Below are 17219 nucleotides of genomic sequence, written 5' to 3'. Positions count from 1 at the left end.
AACGGTCTTGTCGTGTGCTAGGACATACTTCCTATTTGTAAAACTTTTTATACATATTTCTGCCTTTTATAAAATTAAGGTACACGATTGCGATTGCGTACTCTAAAAAAATAAGAATGATTAACGTGCATTCGTACAAACACAATTACTAGTGACACAAGTCCCATTTTGTATGATTGATAGGTGGGTCAAATCAATGGTTGTCAACCGTACTGTTCAATTAATTCGCATCGGCCTTGTCGGACGATCTCATTCTACTATGGTCGTTGGGCCGCTCTGTCGCCACAGGAAGTCGTTAATAAATCTCCACCCGCCTTCTCCTACTTCCGCTCGGCGGCTCTTGCAGCTCGCTCGCCCTCAAATCTCCTTAAAAAATCGCTCATTGACCCTGCTCCTGCACAGGTACGCAAAGATTTCTGAGAAGATCACTAAATTTCGCCGTGATCTCTCTACTTTTTTCGCGGTCAAAAACAGCACACGCTGACTGTGCGCCCAAAGAATTTTGCAGATTTGCAGGGGAGGGGGGCGAGAAATGGGGATGAAATGGCACGTCGTCGCGGTGCTAGGCGTGGCCTGCACTGTAGCCGCCGCCGTCGCCGCCGACAGGGGGCTCTTGTTCGCCGGCGCCGTGGCGCCGCCGGAGGAAGCGAGCTACGACCTGCGCAAGCTGGCCAGCTCCCTGTGGCAGAGTGACGGAACCGCCTACCACCACGTGTGGCCGGTAATAACTGAAGCTTTTCTTCTGTGTTGATTTCGAGCTGTACTTATCCTAGTCCTAGAGCTTGTGCAGAAACACATATCAACAAATTAAGCTGTTTAAATCCAGTCTTCAGGTAATTTACATGTAGACTAGTTAAACTTGAGCTGACTCCTTTGATGATTCTGACCCACTCTGCACTTCTTCATTTTTATCCATGAGTCGCTGTTAACTGAGATGACTGCTAATTTGGTGTTTCTTATCTGTACCTTCCTGTGTAGCCCATGAAACTGGGATGGAAAATTGTGTTGGGGTCGTTCATTGGATTCTTCGGAGCAGCGTTCGGCAGCATCGGCGGTGTAGGTGGCGGCGGGATCTTCGTGCCGATGCTGACCCTGATCATTGGCTTTGATCCCAAGTCGTCTGCGGCGATGTCAAAATGTGAGGATTCAGTTCATCTTCATGCTATTATTTTTCTTATTATTTATCCATGTATTCTTCTTCATGATTTAGCTTCAGACTGTATTATTTGCAATGAGGCCCTACATGTCTTACTGAGGAATATGGTGGAAATATCTGGAGTCATTCATTTCTCCTCGTTCGCTATACATATATTTATACATGCATACATGTGCCACTTAGGCCAAAAACTAACACACATTCTGTTTCAAAAAAAAATCCACACACATAAATGGCCCAACACTTATTCTGCAAATCATGTCACTATAAACTACTCCCTCCGTAAAGAAATATTAGAGCATTTATATCACTAAAGTAGTGATCTAAACGCTCTTATATTTCTTTACAGAGGGAGTACTAGCTTGTAATAAAAAGGCTTAGTTGCATATTCAACACTACAAGTAGAAACATTTTTTTAAAAATGCCAAAAGGCATTTTTTGAAAGAATGTCCTATAATTTGAAGTGCAAGGTACATCTCAAATCTATTCCATTGGTTGAACATAAATTTTCTCTTAATATTTACCATAATGCACAAGGCAAAAAAAAATCCTCACGACAGAATGCATCTTTGGAAAATTGTTCGGTTCATGATTGTTTCTGTCACAGGTATGATCATGGGGGCTGCTGTGTCAACCGTGTACTGTAACCTCAAGCTGAAGCACCCAACTTTGGACATGCCAGTGATAGACTATGATCTAGCCCTGCTCATACAGCCCATGCTGATGCTAGGGGTCAGCATTGGGGTTATCTGCAATGTGATATTCCCTGACTGGCTTGTCACAGTCCTCTTAATCATTCTCTTCATAGGTGCTCGGACATTGCCCTGAAACTGCATCAACCGTTAATCCTAAACTTTGATAGTGGCTGACTTCAGAATGATTTCCGAATTAAATTCCAGTTACTTCAACTAAAGCTTTTCTGAAGGCTGTCGAAACATGGAAGAAAGAGACGATAATCATAACGGTAATGTTCTTGTTTTTCTGGATACGTCTATTTTCATTTTTACACCACATCAGGGATGCTGATAAGTGATAAACTGATAATCCCTTTCATTTGGTTATTCGTTCAGGAGACCGCAAAACAATCAGAGCAAACAAGTAAGTGAGCAATAAAAAGCGCGGAAAATTGCTTACGTTTTCTGCGGGATCTAATGCCACAGCTATCTGCAGGTGAACAACAGGAGTACATGCCGCTGTCTGAAGGACTTGACGCCGCATCTCAGTCTGAAATTTTGTCAGATCATGATCAAAATGAAACCCCATCAGACGAAGCGGTGAAATAAAAACTGATGAACATTAATTCCCTGGCCTTGGAAACAATCATCTTAAGGACTCATAAGACTAGAGCTGGTCTGATACTGCAGGTATCCATTTGGAAGAATGTTTACTGGAAGGAGGTTGGCCTTCTTGCCTTCGTTTGGGTAGCATTCCTTGCGCTTCAGGTCACTAAGGTGTGAAACTCAACTACAATTTGAAACTATAATAATATGAATTCCAGTAAAATTATCAAGTACTTTAAGTTTTCAATGATCAGCTGCTTTATTAAATATCAATTGTTCCCTTTTACAATACCAAGCTGTGCACTTGTGTGTTCAGTTTCCCTGTTCCCTATGGTATCCATAATTGTATTCAGTAATGTAGTTCAGGTTGCACAGAAAGATATTCTAAATGGAAAACTACTACATGCAACTCATGTTATTACAAAAAAAAAGATGTTGTATATGAAATTACATCAGGAGAAATAGTAATATCGACAGTGACATCTGGCTTATGTTAATTCTTCATGTTTGCAGAACTACATGGCAACTTGCTCCATCTGGTACTGGGTTCTGAACTTACTCCAGGTACTGACTGTACCGATTTTCTTCACCTCGGTATTCAACTATAGCGCATACAAAATGGATCCGTAGTTCATCTACATGTTGGATATGTGTGCAGATCCCAGTGTCTGTTGGGGTGGCCATGTACGAGGCAGTAGGTTTGGTGCAGGGGAGGAGGGTGATATCATCAAAGAGGAATGAGCAGAACAGCCTGAGAGCTCACCAGCTATTGGTATACTGCTTCTTGGGCGTCACCGCTGGTGTCGTCGCCGGTCTGCTTGGCGTCGGTGGGGGCTCCATCATGGGGCCTCTCTTCCTGGAGCTCGGCGTCCCTCCGCAAGTAATTATATCTTTGTTTGCTCATGTTAAGAACTTTATGTTTCCATCATGGTTTCTACTATCTATTTATCACATGTTTTCGAAATGTTTGCATTCTGTTGAACGTCCCCAGGTCGCAAGTGCCACCGCCACCTTCGCGATGATGTTCTCATCTTCCATGTCCGTCATGGAGTACTACCTCCTGAACCGGTTCCCCGTGCCATATGGTACCGCCTCTATTTTCTCTCATATATCCTCCCATGATTATCTAGCACTTGTTACTTATTCTCTGAAATGAAACCTGTGCAGCTGTCTACTTGACCATCCTGGCATTTTTCGCTGCAATCGTCGGCCAGAGGGTTGTGAGGAAGCTAATTGATCTGCTAGGACGGGCGTCGATCATCGTCTTCATATTGTCCTTCATGATCTTCATCAGCGCGCTCTCTCTAGGTACCAGGTTTCCCTCCCCTCACTCTCAGTGCAAGTGTGCAACCATCACATGGTTTCAAACCGAACATCAGGCCCTGAAATTTTTGCGCAGGCGGAGTCGGCATCTCCAACACGATCCACAAGATCGCGCGGCATGAGTACATGGGATTCGAGAACATCTGCAAATACGAGGCGTAGAAATCCGTAGCCTGTGGGCGTACACGAACAGCGTGATGTATTGTGCAGTATCAGTGGACTTTGGAAATGTCAAGGTGACCAAAGGCTTGGAGCTCAGGATTCCATCGGGTGGTTTAACAAGGTGAACAATGCTTGGAGTATTCCAAAGTCCATGTAAATTGCAAATTGTAAGAGCTAAACTGTAAATTGTGAATTGTTACAAGTAAACTGTTCGAATTTAGAGTTTAATCCTGCCCCCCTTCTCCCTGCTCTGCATTGCTCTCTTTTTTTTATAATGAAATCACTCAATTTCCGCTTGTGTAGACTGTAGAGCAACCATTCTTTAGTGCAGTCCAAACCTCCTTTTTTGGAAATCAACAAAGCAATTTAGCGATAAATACATACAAGAGAGGGGGGAAACGCATGTACAAAGCCTTTGCGTCTTGCAGAATATTATCGAGCAAGCAATCGTACAAGCATCAACATAACTTCTGTTTTCTATGCTGAAGGGAATGATTTCTCAGGCGAAACATCATTTTCAGTAAGTTGTTGTAGCATTTACGTTTATTGTGATTGCTAATGTCTAAAATTTCATGAAGTTAAACACCCTTTGTAACTTTTCCAATTTACTACTCCCTCCATACCAAAATAAGTGTCTCAACTTTGTACTAACTTTAGTACAAAGTTGTACTAAGTTTAAGGCACTTATTTTGGAACGGAGGGAGTACTAAATGATTGTTTATCTTTTTTTAGAGGATTGTTAAGCCTTTTTTAGGGGAAGGGGATTGTTTAGCAAAAAACATGAGAGAACAACATCAATAAATGAAAAAACTCAACTATTTATGGATCCCAACATGAGGCCGAGGGGTGCCGACCACGCCAGGCCAGACCTGGGGTGAAAACCATGGGCTTGACATGGAAGGGAGCATGTCAGCGTCAGGTGGCGTCTCTCTAGAGCGTCACAAGCCCACAACTTTGTTGTTGCCATCCTTCGACCCTAGATCAAGTATATCCTATTTGGCGCGTAGGTCGCCAAATAGCGACCTAGCGCGGACCCCCTACCATATGCAAGTACTCTGTATGGGCCGGCCCATGCGCGTACCTTCCCTGAACTGGTTTATTTTTTTAAAATGGTTTTTCTCTTATTTAACTTTTTTTATTTTGATTCTTTTTTCATTTTTCATTTTCTTTTATTTTTTCATTTTTGATTTTCTTTTTTCTGTTTCATGTTTGTTTTACATTTTACATTTTCCTTTATTCACTTTTTTCTTTTGTTTTTATTTTCCATATTTTCTTTTTCATTTTTCGATTATCTTTTAAATTCATGAAAATTTCTTAAAATCATGAATTTTTTTAGGAATTCATGAACACTTTTTTGAAAACATGAACATTTTTCTGAAATCGTAGACAATTTTTTAATTCACAAACATTTTATGAAATTTCCTCAATTTTTTTCGAAATCATGAAGATTTTTTCATATTAATAAACATTATTTGATCTCGAATATTTTTATAAGTTGTGAACATTTTTTGAATACACGACCATTTTTATAGACCTGTGAATATTTTTTAATTCATGAACATTTTTTAATTCGCTAACATATTCTGAATTCATCATTTTTTGAACCAGTGAACATTTTTTAATTGATGAACTTTTTTAATTTATGAAAATTGTTGGTATTTTGAATACATGAATAGTTTTTAAGCTGAACATTTTCTATAAACACATGAACAATTTTGAATTCATGAACATTTTTTAGTATACAAACATGTTTAAGAATCATGAACATTTTTCTTTTCAAAATTGTGAAACTTTTTGAATTGATAAACTTTTTTGAAATCATGAACATTTTTTGAATATGTGAACATTTTGTAAAAATCACAATTATTTTTTGGATCCGTGAATATATTATGATTTCTTTGACATTTTTTTTGAAATCTGAAACATTTTTGAAATCTCGAATTACTTTAATGAAGAATAAAACCAAATCAGAACAGAACAGTAAAGAGAAAAAAGAAAAAAGGAAAAACAGGAAGTGAACCGCCCTGCACATGACCGGTCCAAAAGGCGCACGAGGCGAAGGGAGGGTGTGTATTGGCTCCTTCGCCAGCGCACACCGCGCTAAATAGGAGGTCCTGAGGACTCTATATATCTTCAAGGTAGATAACAATTAGAGGCGATTAATCGCGCAGGGGCGATGGATGGACTGTTAAAAAACTCCATTTGATGTACATCACTACTCAGTGCATTTTTACAGGTGGAATGAAGCAAAATGCAAAAGTATTTGTGCTAAGAGATAAAAATTGTATGGTCAAATCATCAAAGAGGCTCATTGGCCAGCCAGCGCTCGGCCATCACAAAGCATTCTTCAGGCCTGTACTCCGGAGCAATATGGCCACCACCCTACACAAAAAAGTGATCAGGAGCTCTATTAGATATATCTCACACAACAGTTCTACCATCCAATCTAATCCATGGGCAACATGGTATAAAGAGGAAAACAAGACTCCACGCAAAAAAGAAGATGAGGAAAACAAGACTACCTTTACTGTTGCAAATGTCAAATTGTTTGCGTATCCCATGGTAAATCTGCACACACACAAAAGTAGCATTTCTCATCAGAAAAGATAGAGGAATATGCTACACTATGCTTATTCATAAAGCTTTTGTTCTCCGTATGAATAAATGCGAAGAAAAGGAGTCAGATGACTTGACCCTGCGGCTTGGCCGTCGAGATGCCATGCCCTCCAGTCACTGACTATTGGGAAGTTCAAAGATCTTATCCACGCTTGCGTGCTGAGCTGAGGCACCTGGAGATCATGGTCTCCACTGCGGTCGTGCAGACAGAAGGTTTCAATAAGAAGTTCTGGAAGAAGATTAGCTGCAATTATGAGTAAGAAAACTTATTTTGATGCTCGCTCTCACCTGTAAACGAGTGCATGGTAACCTCTCATGGTGAGGTTGAGATGGTATGGTATGCTGCTTGGCATGTCAAATTTGTAGGGGAGTTCTCTTTTGCATCTTACCCACTCATCGACCGTCCCCTATTTGGCGAATTCTTATTTGTCAATGACTTGCCAGTGTTTAATCCCACATGAATAATCTGAAAGATATTTCTAGCGATACATAATTGGGCTTTACCTGCTTGACCCCGAGAGCATCTCTAGTCATATTGTTGTTCATCCAAAAGTATGACAGGTAGTAACCGTATGTCTGCAGTTTTGAAAGGAATTCCAGCTATAAGTTTGTGATACGAAAATAGTGTCACAACCATATGATGTTGCCACATCTTATTCAAGCTAACGCTTCAAGGATAATGGAAGACTGACAAGACAATCGGTGGCAGGTCGACCAGGCGCCTCATTTAGCTCGATAGATTCTTCTAACAGATATTTTCTTGCCGTCGCATCATTTGTGGGCTTTGGTGCGGAGAAGACACATTTTTTGTACAAGATGTGTGCATCTAGGATTTCAGAAATGAGCTGCAGTAGGGATATGCCTGAATTAGCCAGCCGGTGCTGGCACTTGTAGTACCATAAGTTCATAACAAAATGGTCAATGCATGAATCTTACACTCTTTACGGTTTGTAGCACCTCAGCACACATTTGATTCACGTGGTTTACATAATCTCCTTTGCAGTTCCTCATGGTAGCCTTTGGGAAAGAAAATAAAACATGCTATGAATTCTTTAGATCGACACACAATACAAAATTTGTCACCACACTTTTGGCCAAAGCGAATGGATTTTTTGTTACCTCGTATATTTGATCAGATATTATCCCGAAGCCATGAGCAGCTTGAACCTGGAAATTGCGATCGAACTTTGGGTCTGTCATAGGGTTGCCGACCAGATAGCCCTGGAAATATATATTTGCATTAACGCAACAAAAGAACGAGAGATGTTATCATGCATCATGATCACACACACTATTTGTATATAACAAAGGGTGGTTTGAATGCTGGAGAAATAGCTTGCCTTGAGATTAATGTGAGGCTGCTGCCTTTTTTCAATTCCTGGACGTGCATAGCAGAAGCAATGCAAATTAGAAGCGACCTCGGTGACCCGGAAACAAAATGGAAAATGCATCTGCTTTTCTAGCTTCCTTGGAAGAACTTGCCGCATAATGAATAATAAACCTTGTAAAGAAAATTAGAGAGGTCCTACAATGCATTAAGTGGTACTGCTGTTAGGAAGAGAATTTCACCTTCTGAAACGTATTGCGCAATGAGTGGAACAACCTTTCCGGCATACGAATCTCCTCCAATGTAGAAAGGGTTTGAAAGATACTGCGGGTGATCGATGAACCACTGCATGAATAACCAGGCATCGAGCGGTCAGTGTACACTGAATCACTGCCAGGGCAGCGCAACAACGATTAACGCCCCTTCTCGTCACCTTATTGAGAAATCTTTGGACTTGCAGGGAGGACGAGTAGTCTCCGACGTCGTCGCGGCCCTTGGGGTCGCGCGCGTATGAGAAACCGGAGCTGACGGGCGAGTCCAAGAAGATGATGCTTGCCATCTGATGATCGTCGTCGTCAGTACAGCAGGAAGCTACTACTAGTTAGGAAGGAAAATGAGGAAGTGGCTAGAGAGTAGAGACATCTCCGTGGATGTCACTCACCTTGGTCCATGACAAGGGGTTGTATACCAGCTGCGGCAGATCGCCGTCGTACGTTGCCAACACGAACTTTACAGGACCTGAATTGTACTCCATTGGTTGTATGTAAGACGACGATGCATGGATGGGTATCATCAACTTATCTCCAGACCGGCGGCCGGGGCGCGGCTGTGGTTATTGGTTGGTGGGTGGAGTACTGACCGACTTCGAAGGCGAAGGCGCTGAAGCCGGAGCAGCGAGGCCCGCCGGTGAGCCAGAGGAGCACGGGGTCCGCGCCGGGGCTCCGCTCCGACTCCACCAAGTAGTAGAAGAGCTCCGTCCCGGTCTCCTCCTCCACGCCCACGTACCTGCCAGCTCCGGCTATGAGAATCCCGCGCCCATTTCCCCTTTCATTTCCGAGATGGAAGCAGCAGCGAATGCATTAGATTCAGATGATGTGGGATGGTTACCCGGTCTCGAGGTGGAAGGGGAGCGGCCCATCGAATCCCGGCAGGCGGGTGACCACCGTCGACGCCGACGCCTGCGCCGGCCGCGAGATGAGCAGCAGAAGCAGGAGCCCGGGGACGAGACGCAGCAGCGGCGAGGGGCGGCGCTGCCCGGCGGTAGGCGCCCGGAGATGCTTCAAGGACATCATCTTCTTCCTCTCGATCTGCTGTGCGTGCATGTGGGGCACATTTTCCACCTATATCGATCCATGCGGTGCGGGCTCAATGTTACGAGGGGACGACTCGAGGATGGCGACGTGGAGGCAACTACAGCTGCATGCCAGCTACTGTATTATATCCGTCCATGTGCCTCGCGTGCTTACGATAATGCAAAAAATGGCTATGATCAGCTCTTGGTCCAATAATGACACGAGCTCAGATACATGTACGTCCCTGTCAGCATGCAAGGCGCGCATGCACTATATACAAAACCGACCATGTGGCCATTAGGCTGGTCACAATGGGGAGGAACTTAGGAGTAACATCACACACTCCAATACAACTTTGCTTATGTGTCACATATTTAATGAAGAGAGAGGTGCTTGTGGTAACTAGCTAAGTTACCGGAACATCACACACTCCAAGAAACAATGAGTCTATAACCTAATAAATACATTGTTGCATGACACTACATAGATGTTCCTACCCATTGTGGAGGTAGTAACATAGTCTAGGGAAGTGTGTAAGTTACTAGACTATGTTCTTGCCCATTGTGACCAGCCTTATTGGACATGTCAGCAGCGTAGACTCGGCGGATCAGAGACGAATGCAATCCGGAATGCTGGTTTGGTTTTGGCAGCAGAAATTGGGTGCAATAATATAAGGCTAGCTTCTCTAACATTCCTTATCAATGTTAGAGGATCCGTTTCCTGTGCATACATGGGTCCTCAAGTCTCGATTTTAGCTGAGTGTACATGATTGTTTCATTTACTGTTGTAGAGAAGCTAATCAGATACTCCCTCCATTCTAAAATAGATAACTCAACTTTGTACTAACTAGCAGAACATTCTAGTAGTACTAATTCTTCAGAGTTCTGGGATTCCAACGTCCCCGACTTTATTCTTCACCAAATTGTAAGCGAAATGGATGTTATTAATTTGAGAAATAAAGTTTGACGATTATGTTAAACCGATTGAATTGAAAAATAGGCACATGATAAAGTATTTACGTTTTCCGCGATCTAGTGCTTGGATGAGATAAGTCAACTAGCTCGAATTAAATCCATTTCTCAGATTATTATATTTATGCACTCCCTGATTTGGCGAAGCTTGAGGATTTTAAATACATAGCACATAGGTGAAGTATTTGGTGATGTGAATGCAAGTGATGAGGGTGAGGTTCTCAAGTTCAATACACTCTCGCCAGACCTTGAAACATTGTGTTTGAGGGGCTGGTTATCGTAAGGAGTGTTGGGCAAGTCTCATCTCCTCCATGTTGCACGGAAGCAGAGCTTGTATTCTATACATCTATATTAGTCACAATTGAAAGAAGACCCCCTGCCATCACTTTGCCATTTGTTAAATTTGACGGCCCTGGATTTCACAGGAGCATATATACGTGGGAGAGCAGCTGGTATTCCAGACCGGTTGATTTCTAGAGCATAATACTCTTGACTTGACTGAGCTGCCTAATCTTGGTAAAGCAAGGTGCCATGGCGAGTCTGAAAAAATGGTCGAGTCTGAAAAAGTGGTATTACTCATTCTCAACAACATGAAAAGTGATAGAGTTCGAAAAAGTGGTACTACTCATTCTCAACAACATGAAAAAAGTGATAGAGTCCAAAAAAGTGGTACCACTCATTCTCAACAAGGTGACGGAGGTGCCACTCAACATTAAATTCCTCCTGATCCTTTGAGTATGTATGACTTCTTCGCCTCGTTGTGCCAATGTTGTAGAATTGGAGCTATGCGGTGGTGGTATTCTCATTGAGATTCTGAATTTGGCTATGCCAGTCATGATGCTATGTTTGGATTTCCACCAATGTGTACCGTATCGATTCTTTGTCCACGACTGGAAGGTTGATCTTTGTTTGGATGGTTGTCAACCTTTTGGCATGCCATTCTCTCAAAAAATATACATATAATTTTTTTTTTGGCATTCCAACACTCTTTTCGCCTAATCTAGTTCATTTTTTCCTTTAATGTTAGCCAATTTTTTAACATGTACCAAAAGCTCAACAATTTTTTTGCTAGCCAGGGTCTTGGTGGGGCAACCTTGGGCAGGGGCGGAGCCAGGGGGGACGAGCAGGGGCCTCTCCCCTCTCCTCAACGATCAACAATTTTAGTAAAAGCAACTAGTAATTATCAACAAGATTCAATCAATATACGTACTCGGCCCCCCTATACTCGAATCCTGGCTCCGCCATCGACCTTGGGCATGGTTCACCATTTCTATCAATTTTTTACTTGAGCGACGGACCTTCCCCTTGGTAATGGTACATCGGGCCCTCCACCCACAGTGCCGCAACGAGAGAGGCAACTCACCGGCAGAAACAAAGACCGGCGGCCACGACTATACCGTGACAGCGGCGTCGGAGACAGGAGCATCTGAGTCGGGCCTCGGGCGGCCGCTGCGAGGTGGGCCCCGACGACCAGTCAGAGACTCTGCTCGCCCGCGCTGGCCGGACGACTTCTCGCCCAGTCCCTCCCCGGTCAAGTCTCCCCCTTTCCACTCCCACTTCCACTTCCGTAACCGCCGGCGACCGAAGCGCATTGCCGGCTCCCGCAGCCCCGCCCCGCGCCGCCCCCAGGAGAGAAGCGAGAAGCGCGCCGGCGATGGAGGCGGAGGAGGAGCGGGCCGCGGAGGCGCAGCGGGAGAAGGAGGCCGGCAACGACGCCTACCGCAAGCAGTACCTGGAGACGGCCGTCGACCACTACACCCGCGGCGCCGCCCTCGACCCCCGCGACATCTCCTTCCTCACCAACCGCGCCGCCGCCTACCTCCTCATGTCCAAGGTCCGTCGCCCCCTCCGCCCCAAACCCTCGCCTTTCCCCCCGTCGCCCATCTCTATCTATCCTTCACCGCGCCCCGGCGTCTCCTACCCGTTGCAGTACAGGGAGTGCGTGAGGGACTGCGAGGAGGCGGTGGAGAGGGGCAGGGAGCTCCGCGCCGACAACAGGCTGCTGGCCCGCGCGCTGTCGCGGAAGGCGGCCGCGCTGCTCAAGCTCGCGGCCTGCGCCGCCGACTACGCGCCGGCGGTCAGGGCGCTGCAGCAGTCGCTCGCCGAGCACTACTGCGAGGACACGCGCGACAAGCTGGACCAGGCGGAGACCGCCAGGAAGGAGATCGAGGAGCGGGAGCGGCTGGATCAGGAGGCCGCCGACCACCACCGCCAGAGAGGTTTGGGTGCTTTTCCTGAATCCTGAGTCCTGACACGACGCTGCTGATTGATTGTGGCACTGCAATGTACTACTATAGCTGTGAAGTGATTGCTGTGCCTACATTCAGTTTCCCAGCAAAATGGAAAATAAATTTAGGAGTCTGTCACCCCTGTTATCAAGAAATTTCTCCAAAAACATAGTCATGATCTACTAGTGTTTATTCTTGGAAATTTCAGACTTTTAACTTGATATCTGCAAGAGGAAATAAAAAGTAAATTACAAATATATTCTCCCAAGGTTTACTTCCGGTCTGTATAGAACTGAGGCTTAGGACTGTGCAGAAAAGCTCTAATACAAATGAATGGACACGAGCACTTGATGTGTCTGGTGCAAAGAAACACATGCTGAATGGATACTCCTTATCGTAACTCTGGATCTAATCAATTTTGTGGTTTGAGTTATTTTTGGGTCCATTACCAACTCACTCCTCATAAGCACACTACTTATAAAATGAGAGACAGTGCCATCACACCAAATTCATGTGCTCATCTCATCATGGACAAATCATCCTGGGATGAGGTGGTCTCTCAACCAAACACTCAATTGTATGGAATGGAAAGAAGTGGACATAGCTCCTAGTGTTCTATGTTCTTTCTTCGAGCATGATATATCCTCATCCCAGTTAGTATCATGCATGCCATTGTGATGTCGAACTACTGCTTCTGACTTCTGAGTGTGTGCACATGTGGCAGGTAATGAATTGTTCCAGAGGAAAAATTATCAGGAAGCAACAGCTCACTATACTGAAGCTATTGAAAAGAATCCAAATGATCCCAGAGTAAGGATTTTGGTTCCGGTGATTATACTTCATATAACATCTGAAGGCAACTTTACCTCATTGGTTAAATTTATATACTTACTACTTACTTACTAAGCCTTTTGTCCCAAACAAGTTGGGGTAGGCTAGATATAAAACCCTTTCACGAGGACTTCCCAGGAGGTCACCCATCCTAGTAATACTCTCGCCCAAATGGGTTTCATACCCAAAGGACTGGCTAGTTTTTATGTTGGCTCGCCAAGCCTATCACAACCCTTAGATATTAAACCCTTTCACGAGGACTTCCCAAGAGGTCACCCATCCTAGTACTACTCTCGCTCAAATGGGTTTCATACCCATGGGACTGGCTAGTTTTTACGATGGCTCGCCAAGCCTATCACAACCCTCCTCCTTTACCTGGGCTTGGGACCGGCTATGCCTAGAAGACATAGGCGGAGTTATTGGTTAAATTTATATCTCCACTGAAAATAGAAGATTCTCTGATTAATAAAAACAGTTCTTCAATAAACATGACATCTTTGACCTGTCATATTTGATATACATTATCATGCCACCCTGATTCTTGTAATATTGTGCTTTAATGTTATTGTTATAACTGATTATCCAGGTCTTCAGCAATAGAGCTCAATGCCACATCTATCTAGGAAATCTGCCTAAAGGTCTGGAAGATGCCGAAAAATGTATTGAGTTAGATCCCACTTTCCTGAAGGGCTATGTGCGTAAAGCGAATGTACAATTCCTGATGGAGTATTATGAAAGTGCTCTGGCAACATACATAGAGGGTCTGAAGTGTGACCCAAACAATCTCGTTGTAATTGATGGCTTAAGGAGGTAGCTTTCCAACCCTGTTAGCTTTGTTGACACAATAACATGAACTGACTTGTTTTGTTGGCCTAGATGTGCAGCATGCATTAACAGATCTAATGGCGGTGATGTTGGGCCTGATGATTTGGAAGACATATTGGTTGGTCTAGTTTACTTCTTCTTAACAAGTATTCCATCGTTACTTGATTCTGTTTAGTTCTTGGAAGTGCGTGTATTGCATATGCGGTTCAGTGTGACTGATGTAGACTGTAGTCCTTGGCCTACATATAATTTAACTGTAAGAAGTAGCACTTAGAAACCTTAAAACAGGCGGTATGGGGTGCATGAAGATAGCTCAATGAGAACTTGCGCTCTTACTCCCTCCGTTATATAATGTAGTGCATAGAGATTTTTTGAGAAGTCAAACTTTGCAAACTTTCACGAGTTTATAGAAATACTGTTTATACCTACAATACCAAATATATAAAATATGAAGCTACATCTTATGTTGAATCTAATGATCTATGTTTGGCATTATAGATGTAAATGTTTTTCTCCACAAACTTGAGGTTTGACTTTTCAAAAAGTCTGTATGCACTACATTATGGAACAGAGGGAGTAGTTAATAGTTAGAACTGTACCCCCTTTAAAAAAAATCTAGTTAAGTTCTACCTTATATTTGTTACAGAGGGAGTATTACCCTAAGTGACTAATTATTTTCTCTCAATGATCCTAACAGGGGAATGTTAGTTCAGATAATGATTTGCGTCATAAACTCCAAAAACTCATGGAAGAAGCTGCAGCACTCAAGAAGGAAGCCTCTGATGAGCGCTTGAGGCGGATTGAATCTGAACGAATGGTAATTTCTCTTTATGCTGAAATGGCTAACTAACACCGAGATGTCCCAAAGAATTCTCATCTTAATCCTTTCTACTTTCAAAAAGTCATCTTATATAGACTCCAGGGTTCACATGTTGCACATTCTCTGGATGCACCCTTTCTTCTTACAAAGTTCCTGGGCCATTGTTACTGTTTCATGAAGGCACATTAGTCAACTCGTGTACCATAAAATGGATGATACTTTGATTCCTGCAGGCCAGGACATCAGAGGACTTATATTTAAACCAAGTCCAACAACGAAGAGAAGCTGAGGAATGTCTTTCGAAAATAGAACAAGAGTTCCAACAACTTAAAGTTCGGCAAGATGAGGTCAGCGAGGAATTTCAGAAAGCCACCGAGCACAATGAGAATCTTCAGCATCAGCTCACAGAAACAATAAGGGCGCTCGAGTCCATGAGGGGCAACGCAACGTCAGCTTCGTCTTCGTCTTCGGGATCAGTGCTGGATGAAAACCACATACCGTCGTACTTCATCTGCCCTATATCTCAGGTGAGTAGGGAAGGAATCATTTGAGTTTTCCCTATTCAGGAGCACATGAACGAATTAGATAACGATACTTGATAAGTTTGATCGTAAAGGTGAATGTGTTGTTACAGAAACTCCTGGGGTGTAGCATATTAATCTCTCTCTTATCTTTTGGCTAACCATCAGTTGTGAAAATTTCAGGATGTGATGAACGACCCTCACATTGCGGCGGACGGCTTCACCTACGAAGGCGATTTCATCCGGAGCTGGTTCAGCACGGGCAGCGACACGTCCCCGATGACCAACCTGCCGCTCGAGCACGACGAGCTCATCCCCAACATCGCCCTCCGCTCCGCCATCCAGGAGTGGCTCCAGCAGCAGAACGTGGCAGCATGATAATCCCACGTTCAATGAACCGCCACCTGGCTGGTACCGTATAGAAGCAGGAGTCTGTGCTCCCATCAGACGGTGTCTGTTAACAGGCGCAGCAAGCAGGTAGCATGACCATCTGTGTGTACAGTAGAAAGCGAAACGGGTTGGTGAAAACGGCCTGTGCCCTTCCTCAGGCGATGCTTGTGTGTGTGTTGGCTGGATTTGTGTATACAGTTGCATGACACACGAGAGATACATAGCTGGGATTTTAGCAGAGTCGGATACGGCCAACAGCAACAGCAGCCGGGCCGGCTGGTTTCTTAGCCCGTGCGTGTGAGTGTTTTCTGGGAGATGTTTCTCACTTTGTTTGTTTGTTTGTTTGTTTCACTATGCGGAGTGTGGTTTTACTTTACATTTGCTTTGGAGCTTGGGGGTCTTCTGAAATTGCAGTTTTCTTCTTTAGCTTTGATGAAGGACACTGTCTTGACATGGTTCCCACGGCAACCATCTGAATTTACTGCGTCACTGTGTGTGGCTGCAGATGCTACGATACGAGTCTACAGCCTATGTGTTTACAGCTTGTTTGGTAAACACTTAGGCAGGGGAATGAGAGTTTGCATAAGGGTGTTTATAAAGGAATTAGATATGAAAAGTAGATTTTTACTTTCATTTCTTTGTTTGGCATATGATGGAAATTGGTGTGGGATAAAACTCTGCTCACGAATTAACAGGGTACCTCTTAGGAAGAAATCGGTGGGAATTGACTTCCTCAACTCTCATTCCCCTTCCCACTTAAACTCCTATTTCCTTTAATCAAACGGTGAACTATTAATCTCCTTATCCCTTAATTCCCATTTCCCATCTTTAATTCCGCCGAACCAAACATGTTGCTATATCTGAAAATACAAGTGTAATTTCACGCGACGGCGATGGTTATAGCGAAGAATTCACCGTACTTGCATAACATCACACCCTTCAGCCCAATTAATTAATCGGCTTACCATCGACGATGAGGAGTTTTTTTCATTGAGCGGCAGTAGATTTTTCTAACAAGTGTTTACCTAGCTTTGTGTCTTCAGGGGCTACAAGAAATGCATGAATGTGAATCATACGTACAGTATAAAATGCAACGAGTAGATGGCACGGCCATTCGTTCGCGTACGCGGTAGAAAATGCAAGGGGTGGGGTAAAAACGGCGCGGTGCGCTCCGTAAAAGGAAAATGTGTGTATGCCAAGCTTGGGGCTCAGGTACATGACATGACAGATGCACTGGGGGTGGGCCGGTGGGGGTCAGGCCGGCATTGATTGTCCATGGGGGCCCAGCCCAAGCGGAGTAGCGCTTGTGAGTACGCGAAAAGGACGTGTGAGTGGCAGACCCTTTGATCAAAGCCTTGCACAGTGCAGACAGCGGCACTGATGGTGTCCGGTCCGGAATTTTAGCACAGTCGTCCGGTACGGCCACAGGCCCCCACCCCACAGGAGCAAACGGCCCGGCCCGGCCGGGCCGGGCCTC

The 17219-nt window shown here is 44.2% G+C and overlaps 3 protein-coding genes across 4 annotated transcripts; 2 read left to right on the top strand and 1 right to left on the bottom strand.

Moving 5' to 3' along the window:
* Window positions 1-257: 257 nt before the first annotated feature.
* LOC123150407 (sulfite exporter TauE/SafE family protein 3) lies at window positions 258-4166 on the top strand. 2 transcript variants are annotated; one of them, XM_044570263.1, is made up of 13 exons: window positions 258-402; window positions 509-721; window positions 979-1138; window positions 1764-1964; window positions 2056-2120; window positions 2227-2254; window positions 2327-2430; window positions 2521-2607; window positions 2950-3000; window positions 3095-3316; window positions 3428-3521; window positions 3604-3744; window positions 3836-4166. In XM_044570263.1, exons 2-13 carry the CDS (start codon window positions 533-535, stop codon window positions 3919-3921), a joined length of 1428 nt encoding a protein of 475 aa, XP_044426198.1. In that variant the 5' UTR covers window positions 258-402; window positions 509-532; the 3' UTR covers window positions 3922-4166. The 2 variants fall into 2 exon arrangements, with proteins under 2 accessions (XP_044426198.1, XP_044426197.1); XM_044570262.1 differs by having other exon boundaries at window positions 271-402; window positions 499-721.
* A 1856-nt stretch (window positions 4167-6022) lies between these two features.
* Window positions 6023-9240, bottom strand: LOC123150405 (serine carboxypeptidase-like 7). The gene is made up of 14 exons (XM_044570259.1): window positions 8972-9240; window positions 8724-8869; window positions 8526-8602; window positions 8298-8423; window positions 8107-8209; window positions 7878-7915; window positions 7657-7758; window positions 7474-7554; window positions 7230-7382; window positions 7042-7113; window positions 6826-6944; window positions 6616-6729; window positions 6444-6489; window positions 6023-6303 (listed from the first exon to the last, which is right to left on the bottom strand). The coding sequence occupies exons 1-14, from the start codon at window positions 9184-9186 to the stop codon at window positions 6220-6222; spliced, it is 1476 nt and encodes a 491-aa protein (XP_044426194.1). The 5' UTR covers window positions 9187-9240; the 3' UTR covers window positions 6023-6219.
* Window positions 9241-11464: 2224 nt separating this feature from the next.
* Window positions 11465-16134, top strand: LOC123150406 (U-box domain-containing protein 70). Its single transcript, XM_044570260.1, has 8 exons — window positions 11465-11961; window positions 12058-12346; window positions 13080-13165; window positions 13773-13996; window positions 14063-14129; window positions 14709-14828; window positions 15065-15358; window positions 15536-16134. Exons 1-8 carry the CDS (start codon window positions 11782-11784, stop codon window positions 15728-15730), a joined length of 1455 nt encoding a protein of 484 aa, XP_044426195.1. The 5' UTR covers window positions 11465-11781; the 3' UTR covers window positions 15731-16134.
* Window positions 16135-17219: the final 1085 nt, after the last annotated feature.

Source organism: Triticum aestivum, chromosome 7A, assembly GCF_018294505.1.
Source record: "Triticum aestivum cultivar Chinese Spring chromosome 7A, IWGSC CS RefSeq v2.1, whole genome shotgun sequence".
NCBI lineage: Eukaryota > Viridiplantae > Streptophyta > Magnoliopsida > Poales > Poaceae > Triticum > Triticum aestivum.
This window is presented reverse-complemented; position numbering and strand designations above follow the sequence as displayed.

What these genes read in the sequence shown, in the direction of transcription:
- LOC123150407 (XM_044570263.1), top strand. Translation starts at nt 533, where the DNA reads ATGGGGATGAAATGGCACGTCGTCGCGGTGCTAGGCGTGGCCTGCACT. An exon ending in CCTACCACCACGTGTGGCCG is followed by an intron (nt 722 to 978) that starts GTAATAACTGAA and finishes CTTCCTGTGTAG; the next exon opens with CCCATGAAACTGGGATGGAA. An exon ending in GGGTTCTGAACTTACTCCAG is followed by an intron (nt 3,001 to 3,094) that starts GTACTGACTGTA and finishes ATATGTGTGCAG; the next exon opens with ATCCCAGTGTCTGTTGGGGT.
- LOC123150405 (XM_044570259.1), bottom strand. Translation starts at nt 9,186, where the DNA reads ATGCACGCACAGCAGATCGAGAGGAAGAAGATGATGTCCTTGAAGCAT. An exon ending in AGCCTCACATTAATCTCAAG is followed by an intron (nt 7,759 to 7,877) that starts GCAAGCTATTTC and finishes ATATATTTCCAG; the next exon opens with GGCTATCTGGTCGGCAACCC. An exon ending in TACCATGCACTCGTTTACAG is followed by an intron (nt 6,730 to 6,825) that starts GTGAGAGCGAGC and finishes GCACGACCGCAG; the next exon opens with TGGAGACCATGATCTCCAGG.
- LOC123150406 (XM_044570260.1), top strand. Translation starts at nt 11,782, where the DNA reads ATGGAGGCGGAGGAGGAGCGGGCCGCGGAGGCGCAGCGGGAGAAGGAG. An exon ending in CGACCACCACCGCCAGAGAG is followed by an intron (nt 12,347 to 13,079) that starts GTTTGGGTGCTT and finishes CACATGTGGCAG; the next exon opens with GTAATGAATTGTTCCAGAGG. An exon ending in GGATTGAATCTGAACGAATG is followed by an intron (nt 14,829 to 15,064) that starts GTAATTTCTCTT and finishes TGATTCCTGCAG; the next exon opens with GCCAGGACATCAGAGGACTT.